The sequence below is a fragment of the Leptodactylus fuscus genome, chromosome 9, assembly GCF_031893055.1.
Source record: "Leptodactylus fuscus isolate aLepFus1 chromosome 9, aLepFus1.hap2, whole genome shotgun sequence".
Taxonomy (NCBI): Eukaryota; Metazoa; Chordata; class Amphibia; order Anura; family Leptodactylidae; genus Leptodactylus; species Leptodactylus fuscus.
In genome coordinates this window covers 21,352,122-21,371,180 of record NC_134273.1, presented here as the reverse complement: position 1 = coordinate 21,371,180, position 19,059 = coordinate 21,352,122, and the positions used below count along the sequence as shown (strand labels likewise).

General features: G+C 41.9%; 1 protein-coding gene across 2 annotated transcripts in view; it reads left to right on the top strand.

The window, feature by feature from the left end:
- Nucleotides 1-19,059, top strand: part of TNR (tenascin R) — a 333,354-nt gene that overhangs the window by 166,633 nt on the left and 147,662 nt on the right. The window contains exons 1-2 of one of the 2 annotated variants that reach the window (XM_075287088.1): nt 10,941-10,993; nt 12,601-13,113. In XM_075287088.1, coding sequence (XP_075143189.1) covers nt 12,633-13,113 — 481 coding nt within the window. In that variant the 5' untranslated portion in view covers nt 10,941-10,993; nt 12,601-12,632. Of the gene's footprint in view, nt 1-10,940; nt 10,994-12,600; nt 13,114-19,059 lie in introns of those variants that run through there. The other variant, XM_075287087.1, reaches the window with a different exon arrangement.

Here is a 19,059-nt window from a genome sequence, read left to right as displayed (position 1 = left end):
GATACTCTAGAGATTAGAAGGAACTAATTATTCTTAGCAGCAGAGCATTTTTCCCTCGGGCACCCAGTAATGAGGATCTCTGCTCCCCTGTTATTCTCCATGCCAGCTTGCATTGGCAGTTTGTAGCCATCTTGTTCCGGCCATTTGTCTGGAGTAAGTGTAAAGAAGCGGATCTTGTACGGCACAGCTGTTGTGTTTGTGTACGGGTAGCTGAGCACACAGCTGTATGGGTTGCAACCGGTTTGCTATAAGCAGTACACATGTAATTCCAGGGCTGGGGAGCCGCACACATTTCTACGAGTAAACAATCCCATTCTGTCTATTCCAGCTAACAGACGGACTGTGAGAGCACTTAGGGCCATATTTAATAAGTCATATTTTTCCACTAGACCTTCTGGTTCTCTAAACCAGCTAAAAACCCATCAGGGTAAAAGGCTACAAATTGTACATATGTTGCAAGAAGAAAAGTGCAATGGGCTTGCAGGAGGTTAGGAAAAGTTCACAAATTCTCTCGTAGATCCAATAATGGCTTTGGTGGATTTGTAAGTGAATAAAACTCATTGCAAAAAATTCCCCATGGAAATACAAAATTCTGGTATTGACATCTGTTTCTGGGAAAGATGTGCAGCAGCAACCTCAATATGGAGGCCGATGCAGCTTTAGGCTGTAAGAGATGTTATAGAATATGAAATACATTTTAATTTATTAAAAATAAAAAAAATCTATATAAAGGCAAAAAAGAGATATTTGTCTCTGTCCATTATGTTGCAGTACAAAAAAGCGCACAATGCCGAGCCAGAAAGAAGCAGACGGAGACGTAGACTGTGTTTTATCGTTGACTTCTATATAAAACTTATGCACATGGCTGCCGTTCCTATGGCATCTGCTTGCGCATGATTTTGGCATACATTTTCTTGGCATAAATTTTTTGGCGTACATTATTTTTGGCATACATATTTCATGAACTTATATTGTATTGTAAAAATGTGTCATGAACTTGACCTTACTCATGGCATTTTACCCAATTTGAGTGTCAGATCTTCCTAGTTGTCCAGTACTATGAAAGCAGGGAACGTATCGCTGTATAACTATGTGGATGTGTCTTCAGGAAGGCGAGTAAGAAGTGGTAAGGGAAGAATACAGTCACAGGGAAGAGAATGGAAGAAAGATACTGAATAGTCCAGTTTAGTCCAGGAGCAGATTATTATATTACAAATATAATAAAATGACACATATAAAGACATATTATAGTGGGGAAGAATAAAGTACACCCCATATTCACAGGGGCCCCACTGGTGTCTAGTTCTATCTATCTATCTATCTATCTATCTATCTATCTACCTATCTATGAATCTCATATCTATCTATCTATCTATCTATCTATCTATCTATCTATCTATCTATCTATCTATCTATCATCTATCCCATATCTATCTATCTCCTATCTATCTATGTATCATCTATCTATCTATCTATCTATCTATCTATCTATGTATCATCTATCTATCTATCTATCTATCTATCTATCTATGAATCTCATATCTATCTATCTATCTATCTATCTATCTATCTATCTATCTATCTATCCCATATCTATCTATCTATCTATCTATCTATCTATGAATCTCATGTCTACCTATCTATCTATCTATCTATCTATCTATCTATCTATCTACTCAATAGTCCAGTTTAAGGAGCAGATTATTCTATTACAAATATAATAAAATGACACATATAAAGACATATTATAGTGGGGGAGAATAAAGTACACCCCATATTCACAGGGGCCCCACTGGTGTCTAGTTCTATCTATCTATCTATCTATCTATCTATCTATCTATCTATCAATCAATCTCATATCTATCTATCTATCTATCATCTATCTATCTATCTATCTATCTATCTATCTATCTATCTATCATCTATCTATCTATCAATCTATCTATCTCATATCTATCTATCTATCTATCTATCTATCTATCTATCTATCTATCTTATCTATATATGTATCTATCTATCTAATCCAAAGAATAGATGTTAGGGAATTGCCCATTAAGTGAATACCCAGTAGCTGCTGCTGTAACTTGGAAGGACGGGGAAAGACGGAGATAGTGAGCCCTGACACTAGGCCCACCCGCGTCCCTACCTGCTTGCCCCAACTACCCAAGCGGCAGTGGACAACTGGACGACGGTATCTTCCTATGATAAGTGAAACACTGAATACTGACAAGACAAACAAGAACTAGAGGTCAAACTAGCCACGGGGGGCGCAACTAGGTACAAAGTCGGAATCTAGAAGAATAGTTAAGAGATCAAAGCAAAGGTCAAAATACAGAATATCAGAGAAAAAGTAATATGCTAGTATGCTCGAAGGAGGCTAATAGCAAACACCCTGGTGTAGAACAATGGGCTGTATACGGGAAGCCCGGAATCTGCCCCAGACGTGATTGGAAGGTAAGATGTCAATCATAGAGCTACTAACATTAACTCTTAGCAAACCAGAGGGAACTCAGACTACTGACTGCACTGATACACTGAAACAAACTCTCAGCTGTGCTAAAACAGAATACACAGGAGCAGGGGATCATAAGTGGACACATTTCGCCTGCTGTACCATGGACAAGGATCTTACAATAGGGTGGCATTCCAAAAAATAATGAACGTTTGAACAGAAATATTACTCATGTAACAAAGTATCAAAACTGGTTTTCATTATATTTGAGCGCTGCCCTATTCTTTGCATTCTGATAGGGTCTGACCTGGACAAAAGGTCTAATGCCCTGGATTTAGCTTTTTTTTTTCATATTCATTTATTAATATATAACACTATACCAGACACAGAATACATTTTCGGTATAGTAATGTTGAGCCTATTGTAAGTCTAGTCATTCCATTCTGTCCATGAAAAAACTGCTACTTGGAAGCCCCCAGTAGGCGCCAAGCCTCCCAGGAAGAAGATGCATGCATTACTTTTTATGCATGACATCGGATGGCTACAAAGTGCAGATGGGTTACAAAGAGCAGCCAAGCGGCATTCATTGTAGCTGTTTGGAAAAGCAGACTGGCATTTCGGATATTTAGGTGTCAGTTCTGCTCAAGTGGAAGACTATGAAAGGCAGGACAGAGGAAATGAACGCTGGCTAAATTAACAAGGGACGCATTAAAGGAACAACACACCTAAAATTTTACATCATACTACATGATGCCAAGTACACAACATTGCAGTCCAGATTTTCCAGGTAACAGCTGTAGATGATTAAAAAGAATTGATGCTCTGAGCCCGACATGTCCTTTAAGTAGTTGTCACTTCTCTTTCCACCCATAACAGTAAAATGCAATAGAGCTCTACGTGAAAGCACCACTTAGGTACATTCGGTACTTGGCTGCAAAGCGTTACGGTCTTGAAATTTATGACCATAAATTTATAAGTACGACAAAATGTAATATGCTTGTTTCTAAAGTTTCTACAAACATAGTGTAATAAAAGGAGTTATTTTTATTATCTTGCCCAGCTCTGTGCTGCAACTTTGTTTTCATGCTGCTAAGGCTTACAGTGGAAGTAAGAACAGTTTGCAAAACACAATCTGCTGCCCAGCATGTGAAACATGATCCTTCTAGAAATCAAGAGTGAGGGAAAGAGACAGCAAGAATCAGTGGGGATCAAACTTCCAATGCTACTGGGGGAGAGGAAAAGGCAGGTAACCACATGTTCTGAGTACATGAAGTCACACAAGTAGACATAATGTAACATTTTTGCCTGTTCGGGCTTTTGCATCATCTGGCTGGAGATGTGTCCCACTGTGATTTCTTCTTTTGGGTTCTTCTTGAATTGTCTGAACACTGTCCTATTCTCTCATCTTGGTAATTGATTTTCCACCACACCCATCTCCTTCACCTTCATTTCCTTCTGCTCTTCTAATAGTTAAGTTTAGCCTTACCCTGTGATTGACAGGCTATTTTCCTATCAATTCCAGGGTGGGTTTTTCCTCCCTATTTATTCTTGGTGCTTCACATTGGTGCTTGCTATTGTCTCGTGCGTGCTGGCGTTTCTCTTGCTGTTTCTTACTTGTATTCTTATTCTTGACCTCCGGCTTACCCTCTGACTATTCTCTAGGATTTTGATTCTGTACTGCATTGCTCGACCGTTACCGAACCCTTGGCCAGCTGATCTTTCTTTGTTGTTGTTGTTTGTCTTGTCTCAGTTTTGTGTTTTCACGTATATAGGAAGGGCCCATCGACCAGTTGTCGCCTATTGCTTAGGACAGGACCGGCAAGCAGGAAGGGACAGCGGGGGTTTCAGCTTAGGGCTCACTATCTCTTGTGCAATTCTCCCCAGGGTTCATCAGCAGGTACTGGGGAGTTGCTGTCCTCGCAATTTCCTTAAACAAAACATCAGGATGGTGATATTGTAACAGCATTAGTGACTAATGTTACTGCATGTAAACCATTTGCTCCTGATTTTTAACGTTTGGAAAAAACCCTTTAAGGCTGAGGCTACATGTTGCAGAAAAAAATATTTATTTTTGCAAACTTTACTATGGTACTTGAGCCAATGCCAAGAGTGGTTTTGAGAGGAATGGTGAATAATTAGGAAGTTCTTATCATCACCCCATCTGTTAAATCCACTCTGGACTTTGTCTCAAAAAACTTTAGCAAAATATTGAACACACAAAAAAACTGCAGCTTTTCATCATGTGTGACCTCAGCCTAAGATGTGCTTCTAATTTCAGTCTTATTATTTGGCTAACTGAACCCAATATATCATTTGGGTAACTGATATTTTTAGAGCAATTTGTAGACCCAGTAAATTTAGGAACAATGAACAATGAGTGATCAAACAAGTCTTTGTAGCTGTCTTCTTATGTATTCAGGGAAGCTTTTGTTCTAGAAACTTCAAGAACTGGGCACTGACTTAATGAAGGGTCTCCCTTTCAGAACCTTGATCTATTAGAGAGCAAGGAAAACAGGTACAAAGAGTGTCACTCACGCTGGAGGACCAAATATGCCCGTGCATTGATCAGACAGGTCATTGACTTCAATGGGAATTGCACTGCTTAATTTCCCCTGTGGTGGTGTTACAGAGGAATCTGACACTTGTCGCCCTGATCAGGTCAGAGCAGGGTATGGGTTAACTGAATGAGAAGCGTTTGATGTAGGTTTGGAGTTATAGAGCTTAGTCTTATGGTGAACTCCAAGTTATCAGGGGAAATTTTATAAGCCAATAATATGCAAGTTGGCTATCGTTGGCTATCAGGACAGCTGCTATGGGGTCCAACTATTAAAGGGTGGGGGGAGGGATATAGGGTTAAATTACTGATGATCGAATGGGGTTTGGAAATCTGCATGTGCTGTGTTTTACTATTGAGCATTGCTTTTTGCATCCTGATCTCTGCCAGCATTCAGTTATCCCTGTTCTAGGGCATCATAACACTTTTATGTGATATTATTATACGTTCATTTTTCCTATACTGTGATGACATAGTGTAGACGTGACTTCTTTTGCTTTATTCCTGTGCTATGATATTACAGTGTGCTTTATCCATGTACTGTGAGCTTACTATTGTATACTGTAATGTATGCATTACTGACTACCTTGATCACTGTGCATTATCTCTATGTTGTAATGTCAGAGTGCATTAGTTCACTACTGTGATGTTATTGTAAGTGTTATCTCTGTATTATTCAGGTACTGTGATGTAGATGCATGCAATACTATATGAAAAGACCGTCCTTGTTCTCATCACTTTCAGTAGAAGAGCAATACAATATAAGAAATCAGCAGTGCTGAAGGTTGTCGGAGCTACCCTGACTTCATCTGCACTCTGTACAATATTACTGTATGTTAGGATATTATACATTTATCACTCCCCATCCATCGGTGATACATTGTGTTCTACTGGGACTCCCATAGAGAGGTTACAGGTAGTGCTGCCCCCAAGAATAATGGGAAAACTGTATTAGCGCCACCTTTCTAGCACTCAGCCTAAATGTATGTTCTTATCTCGACCAAATAATATGCAACCTAAAAGGTCTGGTGTCCAATTCCTGGCGCCAGGTCTTAATCTCTGAAGTAGACGTGTATGGTTCTGCCCAGATCCGTGCTATGCTGTTTTATCATATTAGCTTTATCTTCCATTATTCTGCTCTTATCTGGAAACAGACCCTGGAAACATTGAGATAAGAGTTAATTTCATCATCATGTGATCACCCCTAGAAGTATGTCAGCCAAATACATACAACAGAGCATTTACATCTGACTACATGGCGGGTCAGTGCTGCTAGTGTATTCATGAATCAATCATTCTTTGCCAGAAACCTGATACATCTGGGATGCGAAGCAAATGCTATATTTATTAACCACTTGGAGGTCAGAATAATCTAATTTTGTCTTTTTGTGCTCCATTCGATTCTGTCATTTGCAGAATGATATTTTACTTTTTCGGTGATATTTTTTCCTAGATCTACATTAGATTGTAATTTATATAATTTTTTTTTATTTTGGTTAAAATTAATTAAAAAAAACAAAACACATTACGCCATATATTCTCCTGTTACCCACAGCTGTTCTCATGTCAGTCAAAAACAGGGCACTAAGCATTGTTCCACCCATTGTCACACCCACACGCCCCACTGTCTGCTGTTGTCTACCCTATGTACCCCTGCGCTTTTCAGCATAACCTTAGAGTATGTTCTCTGGCGGTGGATTTTGAAGCGGAATCTGTCTCAAAATCTGCTGCCAAAGCAGCTCCCATTGACTTCAATGGGAGCCACTCCCTTCTTTTTTCCGCTAGCTAGTAGCAAAAAAAAAAAAAGAAGTGACATGCCGTATCTTGCCGCGGAGTCCACGTTGCAAGACTCCCTCCCAATTAGGGCCATTCATTCGGGACTAATTTGGAGTGTAATGCTGCAATGAGACGTCGGTGCACTGCATCGCAGCCGTATGGTATGTTCACACACGTAATCCATTTTCCGTTGGGTGAATATACCCTTACACTTCTTGTACAGGTACCTTTGACTATTCCCTCTTCATCTCTTTGTTGCTAAGGATCTACTTCAGAACATGCCGAGAATGTAGATAACTAAAACTTATACACTGTTGCAAATCTTACACTAGGTTCACACTGGCGTTTGGGTTTCTATTCTCCGAGTCCGCTTTAGGACCTGAAAAAAGGAAAACCAATCTGCTTAAAAAGTGGTTAATCGTATTGTCCACTATTACCAGGTATTTTCTCCGGGTATAAAGCACTATAGAACTTTATAACAATTAAACTTCGTAAACTTTGACCACATCACAGTGAGCACTAATGTATCCTATAGGCTACACTACAATCCCCTATATACCAAAATGACGCTTGCTTCGCTATAGCTTGTAAATAGACACGTCTGTATTCCCGTCATAAAATCCAGGCTTTTGGTTGAAACCCCTCTTATGTATTCTGCACACGATCACTGTTGGGATTTACCGTATATTGTGATTTTTACCGCAGGTTTGGGGATGAGTCAAGGGATCAACCACTTGACCTGTCAAGATGTTCTGTAATAATGTCAAGTTTCAAAGCTTGAGATATATTTCTAGAGACCTCTCATCACCATTGCCGCTATCTCATTGAAGCATTAATACAAGTGGTAAGAGTGCAGACTGTGGAGGAGATTATTGTGGTTTGGGCGAAAAGAGATATTTTCACCGCTTCTTGTTTCTTATAGATTGCCAACGTATACGTGGATTTTAGATAAGTTTTTGCCCCGTAGAATTTAAAGAAGACCCATCACCTCTTCTAACGTGTCTGTTTTGTTAAATACTTTTATTTCCAATGAATAAAATATTGTACAGAATATTTTTGTTGAAGTCTCCATTGTAGTGTTGCTGTTACCGTCTAGAAATTTATGAATGAAATTGCCAAATGGGTTTTACCAGTCCCCATTTCAAGAGGGTGTGCCTGATACCATCAGAACTGATTGGCCAGTGTCAGAGTATATAGGGACACAGCAACATCTGGTAACACCCAGTTGTCATTTTATTCATAAATTTCGAGGAGGAACACCACAATGAATGTTTGAAATGTGTCATGGAGAATATAAGAATTTTCCTAAAACACACATTTCAGGAATGGCGGGGGCGAGAGAGAAAATTCTAACTGTGTTGGAGTGGACAATGAACAGATGCTAAGAGCTTGAATGGGAAGAGGTGGTGAAAGGTCCTCTTTAATTCAACAGTATGTCAATAAGGTGAGGGTTGCAGCCAGTGGTGTAACTAAGAATGATAGGTCCCCAGAGTATAATAACCCAGGGGAGGATACAAAAATAACAAACACTATTACTTACTGCTCTGGGGCTCCAACGCACTCCCTGTTAATGTCAGCCATCTTCAATGATGGAAAAGACGTCACATGAGTCGGGGCTTGCGTCGCGACACATAAGGATGCAAAACCCAGCCCACGTGGCATCACACAAGTTGGCCTGAAGCCTGCCGGAGTCAGGAGACGTATGTAACAGTGGTTATATGTGTTTTATGGTTTTATTAGTGGTTTATGTTCCCTCACCTCTCTTGGTTCATTATGATTGGGGGTCTGAAAATACCCCCCAAGTGTAATAATACTTACAGATCCCCGCTCCTGCTCACAGCCACCTCCGTACAAGGGAAGTGCCGACGACCATGAGCAGGAGCCAGGATGGGTAAGTAAATAGGACCTGCTGGAGTTACTCCAGCAGGTACCAGCCTTAAAAAAAAAAAATCTGCAGCAGTAGTGGTTACCGTTGGGCCCACTGATGTCCCGAGTCCTGTGGCAGCGGCTACCGCTGGTACCCCAGTAATTACACCCCTGGTCGCAGTCATGGAGGAGAACTTGGAGGTTTTACCACAAACTCCACAACAAACTCAACAAGAAATCTACAATAGCTAATTTTTTGCTCATATATATGTCCCATGTGAACACGGTTGACAATGATAGTCATCGTCGAAGTAAAAAGCTTGTTCCTCCGTCCTTACTGTCAGCCTGTAAGCATCATGTACTTATTTAGTTTCAGCCTGGTATTACTTTATATTTCTTGTTACATTGTTTATTACTCGAAGAAACCTTCTAGTTCATTATTTGTCAAGTGTTCTAAGCCAAGTAAAAGACATTTCAAAGAGGTGCCCTCGAGGCTCGGATCAGTCACAGTTTTGAACCAAATTCACTTGATAACATAAAAAGCAACTATATGTCATTGCGGAAAACTAAACAAAAGCCTACAGAATAAATGAATGAGATTCACAGATAATATGGAGTCTCAGTAACTTTGCAGAGGAAAATCAGAGTAGAATATGTGAATTATGGGATGGAGACTCCAATGATGCTCTTCACTAATAACAGGACTAAAACCACTACACAGACCCGGTGGTGTAGTCATGTCAGAAGAATAACATAATAATATATATAATAATAATTAGGCTCTTGTATATCGGAACACAATACAAGTGAACAACACACAAGGTAAAGCACACTTTGGTATAGAAGTTTGGTCACTTGGAACTCACATCCATGAGACAGTGGGCATAACTTCCATTTCCATAGGAGACAGACTGGGCTTCTGGTTCCTTGTGACACTGTAGTTGGGATGATACAGACCTGATAGAACAACTGGACACAACACATAGATGCCAAGTCCAAGTCTACAGACCTGCTAATAGGACCTTGTTTACATGTGGCGTCCAACATATCCACTGAACGCCATAAAAAAACAAAGTTTCAGAGATGTTCTGAGCTTCTCCAGCACTTACTATACTTTCCAATTTTCATGGAAGCCCCTGAAGTCTCCCGGAAAAAGGGTCTGATTTTCCAGACACCTGGAAGAGCAGGAACATCTCCTGGACCTTTGGGGTAAAGTCCCTTGCAGTTGACCGTGTGAAAGGACCCATTCATTTCTACGGGCCTGTACACATGACCGTGAATTACAAAGGGCTGACAGTCTGGGCTCCAAAATATGGAACAGGTCCTATTCCTGTCTGATTTTGCATCCGTGCTTCTGTGGTTCCTATTTCATTGATGAATGAATGAATGAATGAATGAATGAATGAATGGCCCCATGGAAGCCCTATGTTGGCTGTGCCAATCATCATGGCTGGCATTAGGCACACGGTCGTGTTCAACAAGGCTTACAGTGACTTAATAGGTGTCTTGGGAGGTTAACATGTTGGTCACGTCTGAAAAGGGGACATGGCAAGCAAAATTAGTGACTAAAAGGGAATGAAAATATATTAAAGTGCGACTGGTGACATCCAAAAGGAGACTTGGGCAAACCCATTGAGAGAGTGATTTCTCCCGTTGATTTTCATGTTACCCTGTGCACGCTATTCTTCCATAATGGTTCATCAGAATGTTGTCAAGTATGACACAAAACCCCCAATATGTCCTTATGGACTAGTGGTTTAGTGTCCCAAATATGCCTATAAAATGCTTGACTATTCCAGGAGTCTTGATGTAAATGTCTTCAAGAAAACGGATGCATCAGGGGAACATCAGTTGGCGAGCAGTATGACTTTTACTTAACACCCCCAGGGTGGACAGTCATACTATAGGTATCTAGAGAACACTAAACCACTGATCTATAGGGACAGATGTTAATATAGCGCCCCACATTATTACTTTAGTTGGAATGGTCTATGACCGACCGTGCGGCTAGAATAACCCACGCAAGAGATTAAATCCAAGGACCAGAATAAAAAGGCATCCAAACCAGGTGATAAATGAGAAGAGCACCGCTTGTACCTATGCATGTGGCATCTACCCCTGTGGGTACGCCTATCACATGTTACAGAATGCTGTCCTAGATGTTCTCATCTATTACCGGCGGTAAAAAAAAAACTGTGTGTAAATTGGATTTAATAGGAGCTAACACACCAGCTGTTACCAAATCCCATGGAGACATAATTATACTGACATGCAGAGATGTCTGGAAGCAAACAGCGCCGTTCCTGATCAGTAAACAGGACATTAATTTGGAGTATGTGCAACAGGTACTTGTCCATTATCACAGTGGATCTGTAAGTTATTAATGGGTGAACTTTAACTGCATTGATATTTGTCTAGTAACTATACTATACTGACATAGACAGATAGAATACACAATGCAGAATATTCTTTATGAAGGTGCAATAAGGTGATTATGAATAGGCTATATTATCAATGTACAGGTATTCTTATCTGTATATAACTCTATGTATATTCTAACCAATGCACTAGTAACCAGGCTTACATGTATCCGAATATGATGGTTTGACATCATTTGACCATTTTAAATTGCCTATTGTGTCTAATGTGTACACAGCATATTGGAAATGTTCTAAAACATGACTTTATAATCTATAGCGCTCCTGTAATACATATTAGGACTGTCTATTTGTAATAAGAAGTTATTTTTATGGTCAAAAACAACTGGATTAGTCTAGAAATTTTAGATATTTCACTACAACCTAATACTATATCACTAACAACCAAGTGATGTCCTTAGTGTATGTAGGAAACTACTAAGTAGTTTCTAAGAGGCTAAGTAGTGGGAAAAATGCCCTAAGAATGTGTAAAGTTGTGTGTACTTCAGTCACCCAAATCCGTGTGCCATAGACTTTAAGGTGCCCGGACACCTTCAGTAGCTGTTGATCTAACTCTTATTCCTGACCTCCCCATACACATGTTCAACTTGGTTGTATGTTTTCAGTGGGGAGAAAAGAGTAAGTCACTGTCTCCTCGGAGACCAAGGGATTTGGCATGTTAAAATTAAACATGTGGGTCCTTTCTTCCACCAAGAACATCTGTCGAGAGAAAATCAGAAAGTCCCCATACTCATAAGTAGGGTTGAGCCGATCTTGAGATTTCAAGATCGATTTTAAAATCCGATTTACGATCATTTTCCAGCCGATCTCGATCCCGATCTCGATCGTGAAATTTGCTCGATCGCCGATCGGAATCCGATCTTTTCCAATCCCGATCCTCAACCCTAGTCAATGCTTTTCTATGGGAAAAGTCACTTTTGGGGTTGAGCCGATCTTGAGATAACCTCTGATCTCGATCCCGCTGGAAAAGATCGGGTCGGACTTCCGATCTCGATCGTGAAATTTACTCGATCGCCGATCGGAATCCGATCTTTTCCGATCCCGATCGCTCAACCCTACTCATAAGATAATCTGGTGGTCCCACTGAAATTGACCAACTTTTACACAATTTTCCAAATGTCAAGTCTGGAGCTGTAAGGCTAAGTCTTCTTAGAAGACTCAACTGAAGATTCCGCTTAAAAAGTCCTACATTATAGTCTAATGGGGTCACGGGTGTAGGTAGCTGCTTTCTAAGTGGGTAGACTCCCTGTGTTTGGGTCCCCATGTGTCTGAACGACAGAGAGCCAAAAGCTAACATGATCTTATAGTAAGTTATAAGTGTCAAGGTCAATGAGCTGCTCACTTCGGAACAAATGTTAAGGAGATGAACTATGGAAGCCACTTGAATCTCCAAAATCCATGAACAAGTCCAGTTGACATTCAAGTTACTATTACTAGATAAATTGTTCTTGTTGTGCTCAGTCTACCTTAATGGTCATCATGGACTAATATATTTTTTCACTATTTTTTGACAGACCATTGGTCCTTGGCTGTATTACCGGAGAAGATGGGGAGCGATGGAGCAAGGAGTGCCCTTGGTCCACTGCAGGTTGGAGTCCACCTCATTGTGCTTCTTTGTATAACCAGACACTCAAAGTGCTTTGCTGAAATGGTCGCCGGTCAAACACCAGGGATGCATCTATCTGCCAGGGATGGGGCTAATCTGACAGGATCTGGAACTAGGCACCAGCCTCTAGTTTTTAATCATGTCTACAATTTCAATGTTCCCCTGGGATTTCCATGTACGATGGAACCAGAATCTCCAGAAGACGCAAGTTGGGTGTCACAGCAGACAGAAAATACACCAGATGCTGGGAGTCAGATCACCTTTACGCACAGTATTCGTGTCCCACAGAGGTTGTGTCAGTGCTATACAGCTCCGCAGTCCGTGCAGCATCTCCTGAGCAGGATTGAAGCTCTGGAAAGGGAGGTGATGTTACTCCGGGAGCGCTGTAATGAGAGAGGATGTCAAGATGCTGAGGCCACAGGTATGAACTTTTTTTTTCATCCCACCTTAAAGGGGCTGCTGGTCCACAGAATAGGGGTATATTGCTGATGGGTGGGATCCAGTTGCAATTATCAAAAGAAATGGGGTTTGAATGGATAGGCTGGTTGGAAATGCATGCAGGTACTCCCTTCATTTCAGGGGGAACTGCCAGAGATATCTCCCCTAGAAGTCAATGGAGCAGCCTCACTCATTTATGACTAGTCACCACATTCAAATCGGCATGCCACACATCCAAATTCTCAGTTCCATTGATCGTACCCCAATCCATCAACAAATCCTCCCCATCCTGTGGATACAGGATTCTTATGTCCAGACAACCCCTTTAATTTTAGCTTCAATACAGTGTTTATGTATTTATTGTAAGGTACAGATGTGTCCACCATTAGAAGAAGAAATTCTCATAATGCAAATTCCATGCTAGAGCTATCCCTGACAGGCTGCAATACACATCCCAACCACTAGGTGGCCACAAATAGACACATACAGCATAAACAACTCCCAGCAGAGTATCACAAACTTATGTTTTTTTTTAAAAAAAAAAAGCTGGTTATCTCATGTCACTCACCTTGGGAGCTGTCAGTTAGATGCCCATTTGTCCAAGGGCTACCCCTCGCAACTCCCTCATACATATACATGATTGGTTTGTTCGAGTATACATATATTTTCAGTATGAGATGAAAGAGTAAGCCACTACACACATTGAAAATCAACATGCCTGAGCCTTCTTTGTCCATCATCATCGTCATCTGTCGGAGAGGTAGAGACCCTCTCATGACTGATTTGGCTGAATTTTTCTTGTATGGAGATCTTAAAACTTTACAGATTTCTAAAAATATAGGAATAGAGTGAGTTTCTGGTCTGGAGCAATCTGAGTATGGTCCCAACTAAGATGTAACTTTGCAGAGTACAACCATAGATATGAATTATCACATATATAAGAGAAGACCAGCAGCTAAGACGCTGTGACACTCGGGCAGACGACTTTAGGCACCTGCTGTCTTCCAGATGCCTGTATTGTTCTCGGTTAAGGCTAACCATAGGCTTTAACTTCACAGTCTATGCAGTAAGTTCTCAGGTATGGAGTGTTTTTCCATTCACTCATTGTATGATACTAGAGAGAAGAGACACTTACTTATACATTACTGTACATCCATCTGCACATTCACTCAACAGCTCTCACAGAAACCCAATATTTATCCAATTCTCCGAGCTGGTACATTGTTCACAAAGGATCCAGTTGTGTACAACACATCTACAGATCAATGCCATACAGCCCACAATCCATTAGCTGTTTTCTCCTAGTGAAAGCTCAATATGTATCCCAATCCTTTTACTTAATACAAAAACAGCTATTTATTTTAGAAAACAGTTTCCTTTGTTCCAGATTTTACAAGACTTTTCTCAAAACTGTTATTTAGTAACTCACTGAGGAGTCTTTAGTGGGATGGAGTTGGTAGAGCTGATAGTAGAAGAGAAAGTGCCCTATAAAGTGCCCTATAGAACTGAGGATTTTACCCAGAATGCCAAGTCCAATTTTTTTTTCAAAGATACCATTAAATATTAAAAGGGTCCAAAATGTAGCATTTTGTGATCTGAGCAGTGAATTGAGCAATTTAACAGGCAGAACAGGGATTGCTTAGACCCATACTCAATGAAGTTATGTTTCAGTACAAAGAAGTCTATGGAGTAAGAGAGGAAAAGCAGCTGAGTTAGTGAGAGGCAGAGAGACACAGTAAGATATCTTGATAGATTTTTCCTGACACCTGAACTGCTCAAACCTGCTGTAAAACTGCTAGAAATCTATGTATGAACACTTATGCTGGGTTCATACAAATCAAAGTCAAGGCATATTTCAGGTGGACATCCACATCAGATTAAGCTCCACTTTCTGGCCCATGTGTCTTTTTCTCTCACTGGGTTCCTGCTCTTCTCTCTATAGGCTGCTATGTAACCTGATCTGTCTGTGAGTTCTAGCCCATCTTTATTGAAGACAGGTCTAAGCAGGGAACTGAGCAGTTTAGCAGGCAGGGAATGCCAGAAATAAAATTGTTTTTATTTGATGAGATCTATCACAAAGTTTCTTATATTTACGTTAACTATTCATGCCTGAAATAAATCTAAAAGGACATTTACTCCTTAAACAGGCTGGTCGATTTGATCCTCCATAGTATTCAAACAGCTCCAAAGCTCCCTCTAGTGGCAGATGAAGGCAACCAGAATTAAATATTGTATCTATGACTATTTAAAAAGGCAGCACTCCAATGTGAAAGTAAATCAAAGCGAACCTTCATTGTAAGGTGACGGTTGGGTTCCAACAACAACCTTTCCCAGCCTTGAGAAAGATCTTGATGGAACCAAAATGTCACCTTGGAATAAAGATTCAGTTTGATTTTATGGACATTGCAGTGCTGCCTTATTGCAATACTTATGTATGGTGGATTTTTTGATGAATCTAATGGATCTTGCACCCATTACCAAGATAACTCTTGTGCTGCATGAACTCTTCTTTGTATGATTATATAAAGGGATTTCACTTTTGCATTGAAAAGCAGATACTAAATTACCACAGAAAAGGATCAATGCTTTTTAAGCTGTTATATAACAACACACCTCAGCGTAACTAAAGTCTTGTGGGCCCCGATGCAATCTTTTGTCCGGGCCCCCTACCTCATCCCTACAGTGAATTCTTGTTAGTGATGGTTATGGGTGGTAAGGCGTTTAATCCACCTTAGTGTGGTTAGGGTAATCTGTGGGTCTCCTTGGATTATGGGCCAGATGGAAGCTGCAACCTCAATACTGATGCCAGTGCTTATGGGCCCCCCTAAGGCTCCTGGGCCCCAATGCAACTGCACCCTCAGCACCCCTCTGATTCAGAACTACAGCTGCACAACAACAGATTAGAGTTAGAGACTACGTTTTATCGGAGTGCACTGCAAATTCTACACTAAGTATCATATTGCCAACTCCATTTTTCTTTGTTCTTTCATCTAATAGAAGGTGAGACAATACTTGGTACTTGGAGAACCTCCAGTAACCTTTGAAATGGTAGATACATTTCTTGAGGTTGAGAAAGATAGAGGTAGCACATTGGGTCAATCTGCTCTTAGATACAAGTTATGAGAGAACATAAGTCTGTAATGAAAGGGCGATGGATGATCAGAACAGATTGGAGCTGAATCTACATGAAGGCAGCTATAAATGTATGAAAATGCTTAGAAAACACCCGGGAGAGCTCTGCAAGGCGCGCGAGAGAGGAAATCTTGCAAAGCCTAATTAATAGAGATGAGCGAACACTAAAATGTTCGAGGTTCGAAATTCGATTCGAACAGCCGCTCAATGTTCGTGTGTTCGAACGGGTTTCGAACCCCATTATAGTCTATGGGGAACAGATACTCGTTAAGGGGGAAACCCAAATCCGTGTCTGGAGGGTCACCAAGTCCACTATGACACCCCAGGAAATGATGCCAACACCTCTGGAATGACACTGGGACAGCAGGGGAAGCATGTCTGGGGGCATCTAACACACCAAAGACCCTCTATTACCCCAACATCACAGCCTAACAACTACACACTTTACACACTCAATACCACCTCTCTGACAGTAGGAAAACACCTTGAAACATGTGTATTTGGCACTTGCAGTGAGGAGAGCTTGTCACCAGCAGTGAATTTGGCCCTTGTAGTAAGTTGAGGTTGGCACCAACATTTGTTTTGAAAATCAGGGTGGATTGAGCCTCTAACCAGCAGAGTTTGGGCAAATTCATGGTGGAGGGAGCCTCTAAAAACCCCAGTTTGGGCAAATTCATGGTGGAGGGAGCCTCTAAAAACCCCAGTTTGGACCAATTCATGGTGGAGGGAGCCTCTAACCAGCCCAGTTTGGGCAAATTCATGGTGGAGGGAGCCTCTAAAAAACCCAGTTTGGACCAATTCATGGTGGAGGGAGCCTCTAACCAGCCCAGTTTGGGCAAATTCATGGTGGAGGGAGCCTCTAACCAGCCCAGTTTGGACCAATTAATGGTGGAGGGAGCCTCTAACCAGCCCAGTTTGGACCAATTAATGGTGGAGGGAGCCTCTAACCAGCCCAGTTTGAACCAATTCATGGTGGAGGGAGCCTCTAAACAGCCCAGTTTGGGCAAATTCATGGTGGAGGGAGCCTCTAAAAAACCCAGTTTGGACCAATTCATGGTGGAGGGAGCCTCTAACCAGCCCAGTTTGGACCAATTAATGGTGGAGGGAGCCTCTAACCAGCCCAGTTTGGACCAATTCATGGTGGAGGGAGCCTCTAAACAGCCAAGTTTTGGGAAATTCATGGTGGAGGGAGCCTCTAACCAGCCCAGTTTGGACCAATTCATGGTGGAGGGAGCCTCTAAACAGCCCAGTTTGGGCAAATTCATGGTGGAGGGAGCCTCTAAAAAACCCAGTTTGGACCAATTCATGGTGGAGGGAGCCTCTAATTAGCCCAGTTTGGACCAATTAATTGTGGAGGGAGCCTCTAACCAGCCCAGTTTGGACCAATTAATGGTGGAGGGAGCCTCTAAACAGCCCAGTTTGGGCAAATTCATGGTGGAGGGAGCCTCTAACCAGCCCAGTTTGGACCAATTAATGGTGGAGGGAGCCTCTAACCAGCCCAGTTTGGACCAATTAATGGTGGAGGGAGCCTCTAACCACCCCAGTTTGGACCAATTCATGGTGGAGGGAGCCTCTAACCAGCCCAGTTTGGACCAATTCATGGTGGAGGGAGCCTCTAAAAAACCCAGTTTGGACCAATTCATGGTGGAGGGAGCCTCTAAACAGCCCAGTTTGGGCAAATTCATGGTGGAGGGAGCCTCTAAAAAACCCAGTTTGGACCAATTCATGGTGGAGGGAGCCTCTAACCAGCCCAGTTTGGACCAATTCATGGTGGAGGGAGCCTCTAAACAGCCAAGTTTGGACCAATTCATGGTGGAGGGAGCCTCTAAAAACCCCAGTTTGGACCAATTCATGGTGGAGGGAGCCTCTAACCAGCCCAGTTTGGACCAATTAATGGTGGAGGGAGCCTCTAAACAGCCAAGTTTTGGGAAATTCATGGTGGAGGGAGCCTCTAACCAGCCCAGTTTGGACCAATTCATGGTGGAGGGAGCCTCTAAACAGCCCAGTTTGGGCAAATTCATGGTGGAGGGAGCCTCTAAAAAACCCAGTTTGGACCAATTCATGGTGGAGGGAGCCTCTAATTAGCCCAGTTTGGACCAATTAATTGTGGAGGGAGCCTCTAACCAGCCCAGTTTGGACCAATTAATGGTGGAGGGAGCCTCTAAACAGCCCAGTTTGGGCAAATTCATGGTGGAGGGAGCCTCTAACCAGCCCAGTTTGGACCAATTAATGGTGGAGGGAGCCTCTAACCAGCCCAGTTTGGACCAATTAATGGTGGAGGGAGCCTCTAACCACCCCAGTTTGGACCAATTCATGGTGGAGGGAGCCTCTAACCAGCCCAGTTTGGACCAATTCATGGTGGAGGGAGCCTCTAACCAGCCCAGTTTGGACCAATTAATGGTGGAGGGAGCCTCTAACCACCCCAGTTTGGACCAATTCATGGTGGAGGGAGCCTCTAACCAGCCCAGTTTGGACCAATTCATGGTGGAGGGAGCCTCTAAACAGCCCAGTTTGGGCAAATTCATGGTGGAAGGAGCCTCTAACCAGCAGAGTTGTGGGAAAGCAGGGTGGAGGGAGCCTCTAACCAGCAGAGTTGGTGGAAATCAGGGTGGAGGGAGCCTCTAACCAGCAGAGTTGGGGGAAATCATGTTGGAGGGAGCCTAGTATTAGCAGAATTGTGCAACGCTTATGGTGGATGAGTATGAGGATGCGGAGGAATTGGAGAGGTTGAGTACAGACATGGAGTTTCATGTTGGGGTGCTTTACACAGGTGGGCACAAAAATGAAGGCTCTATCC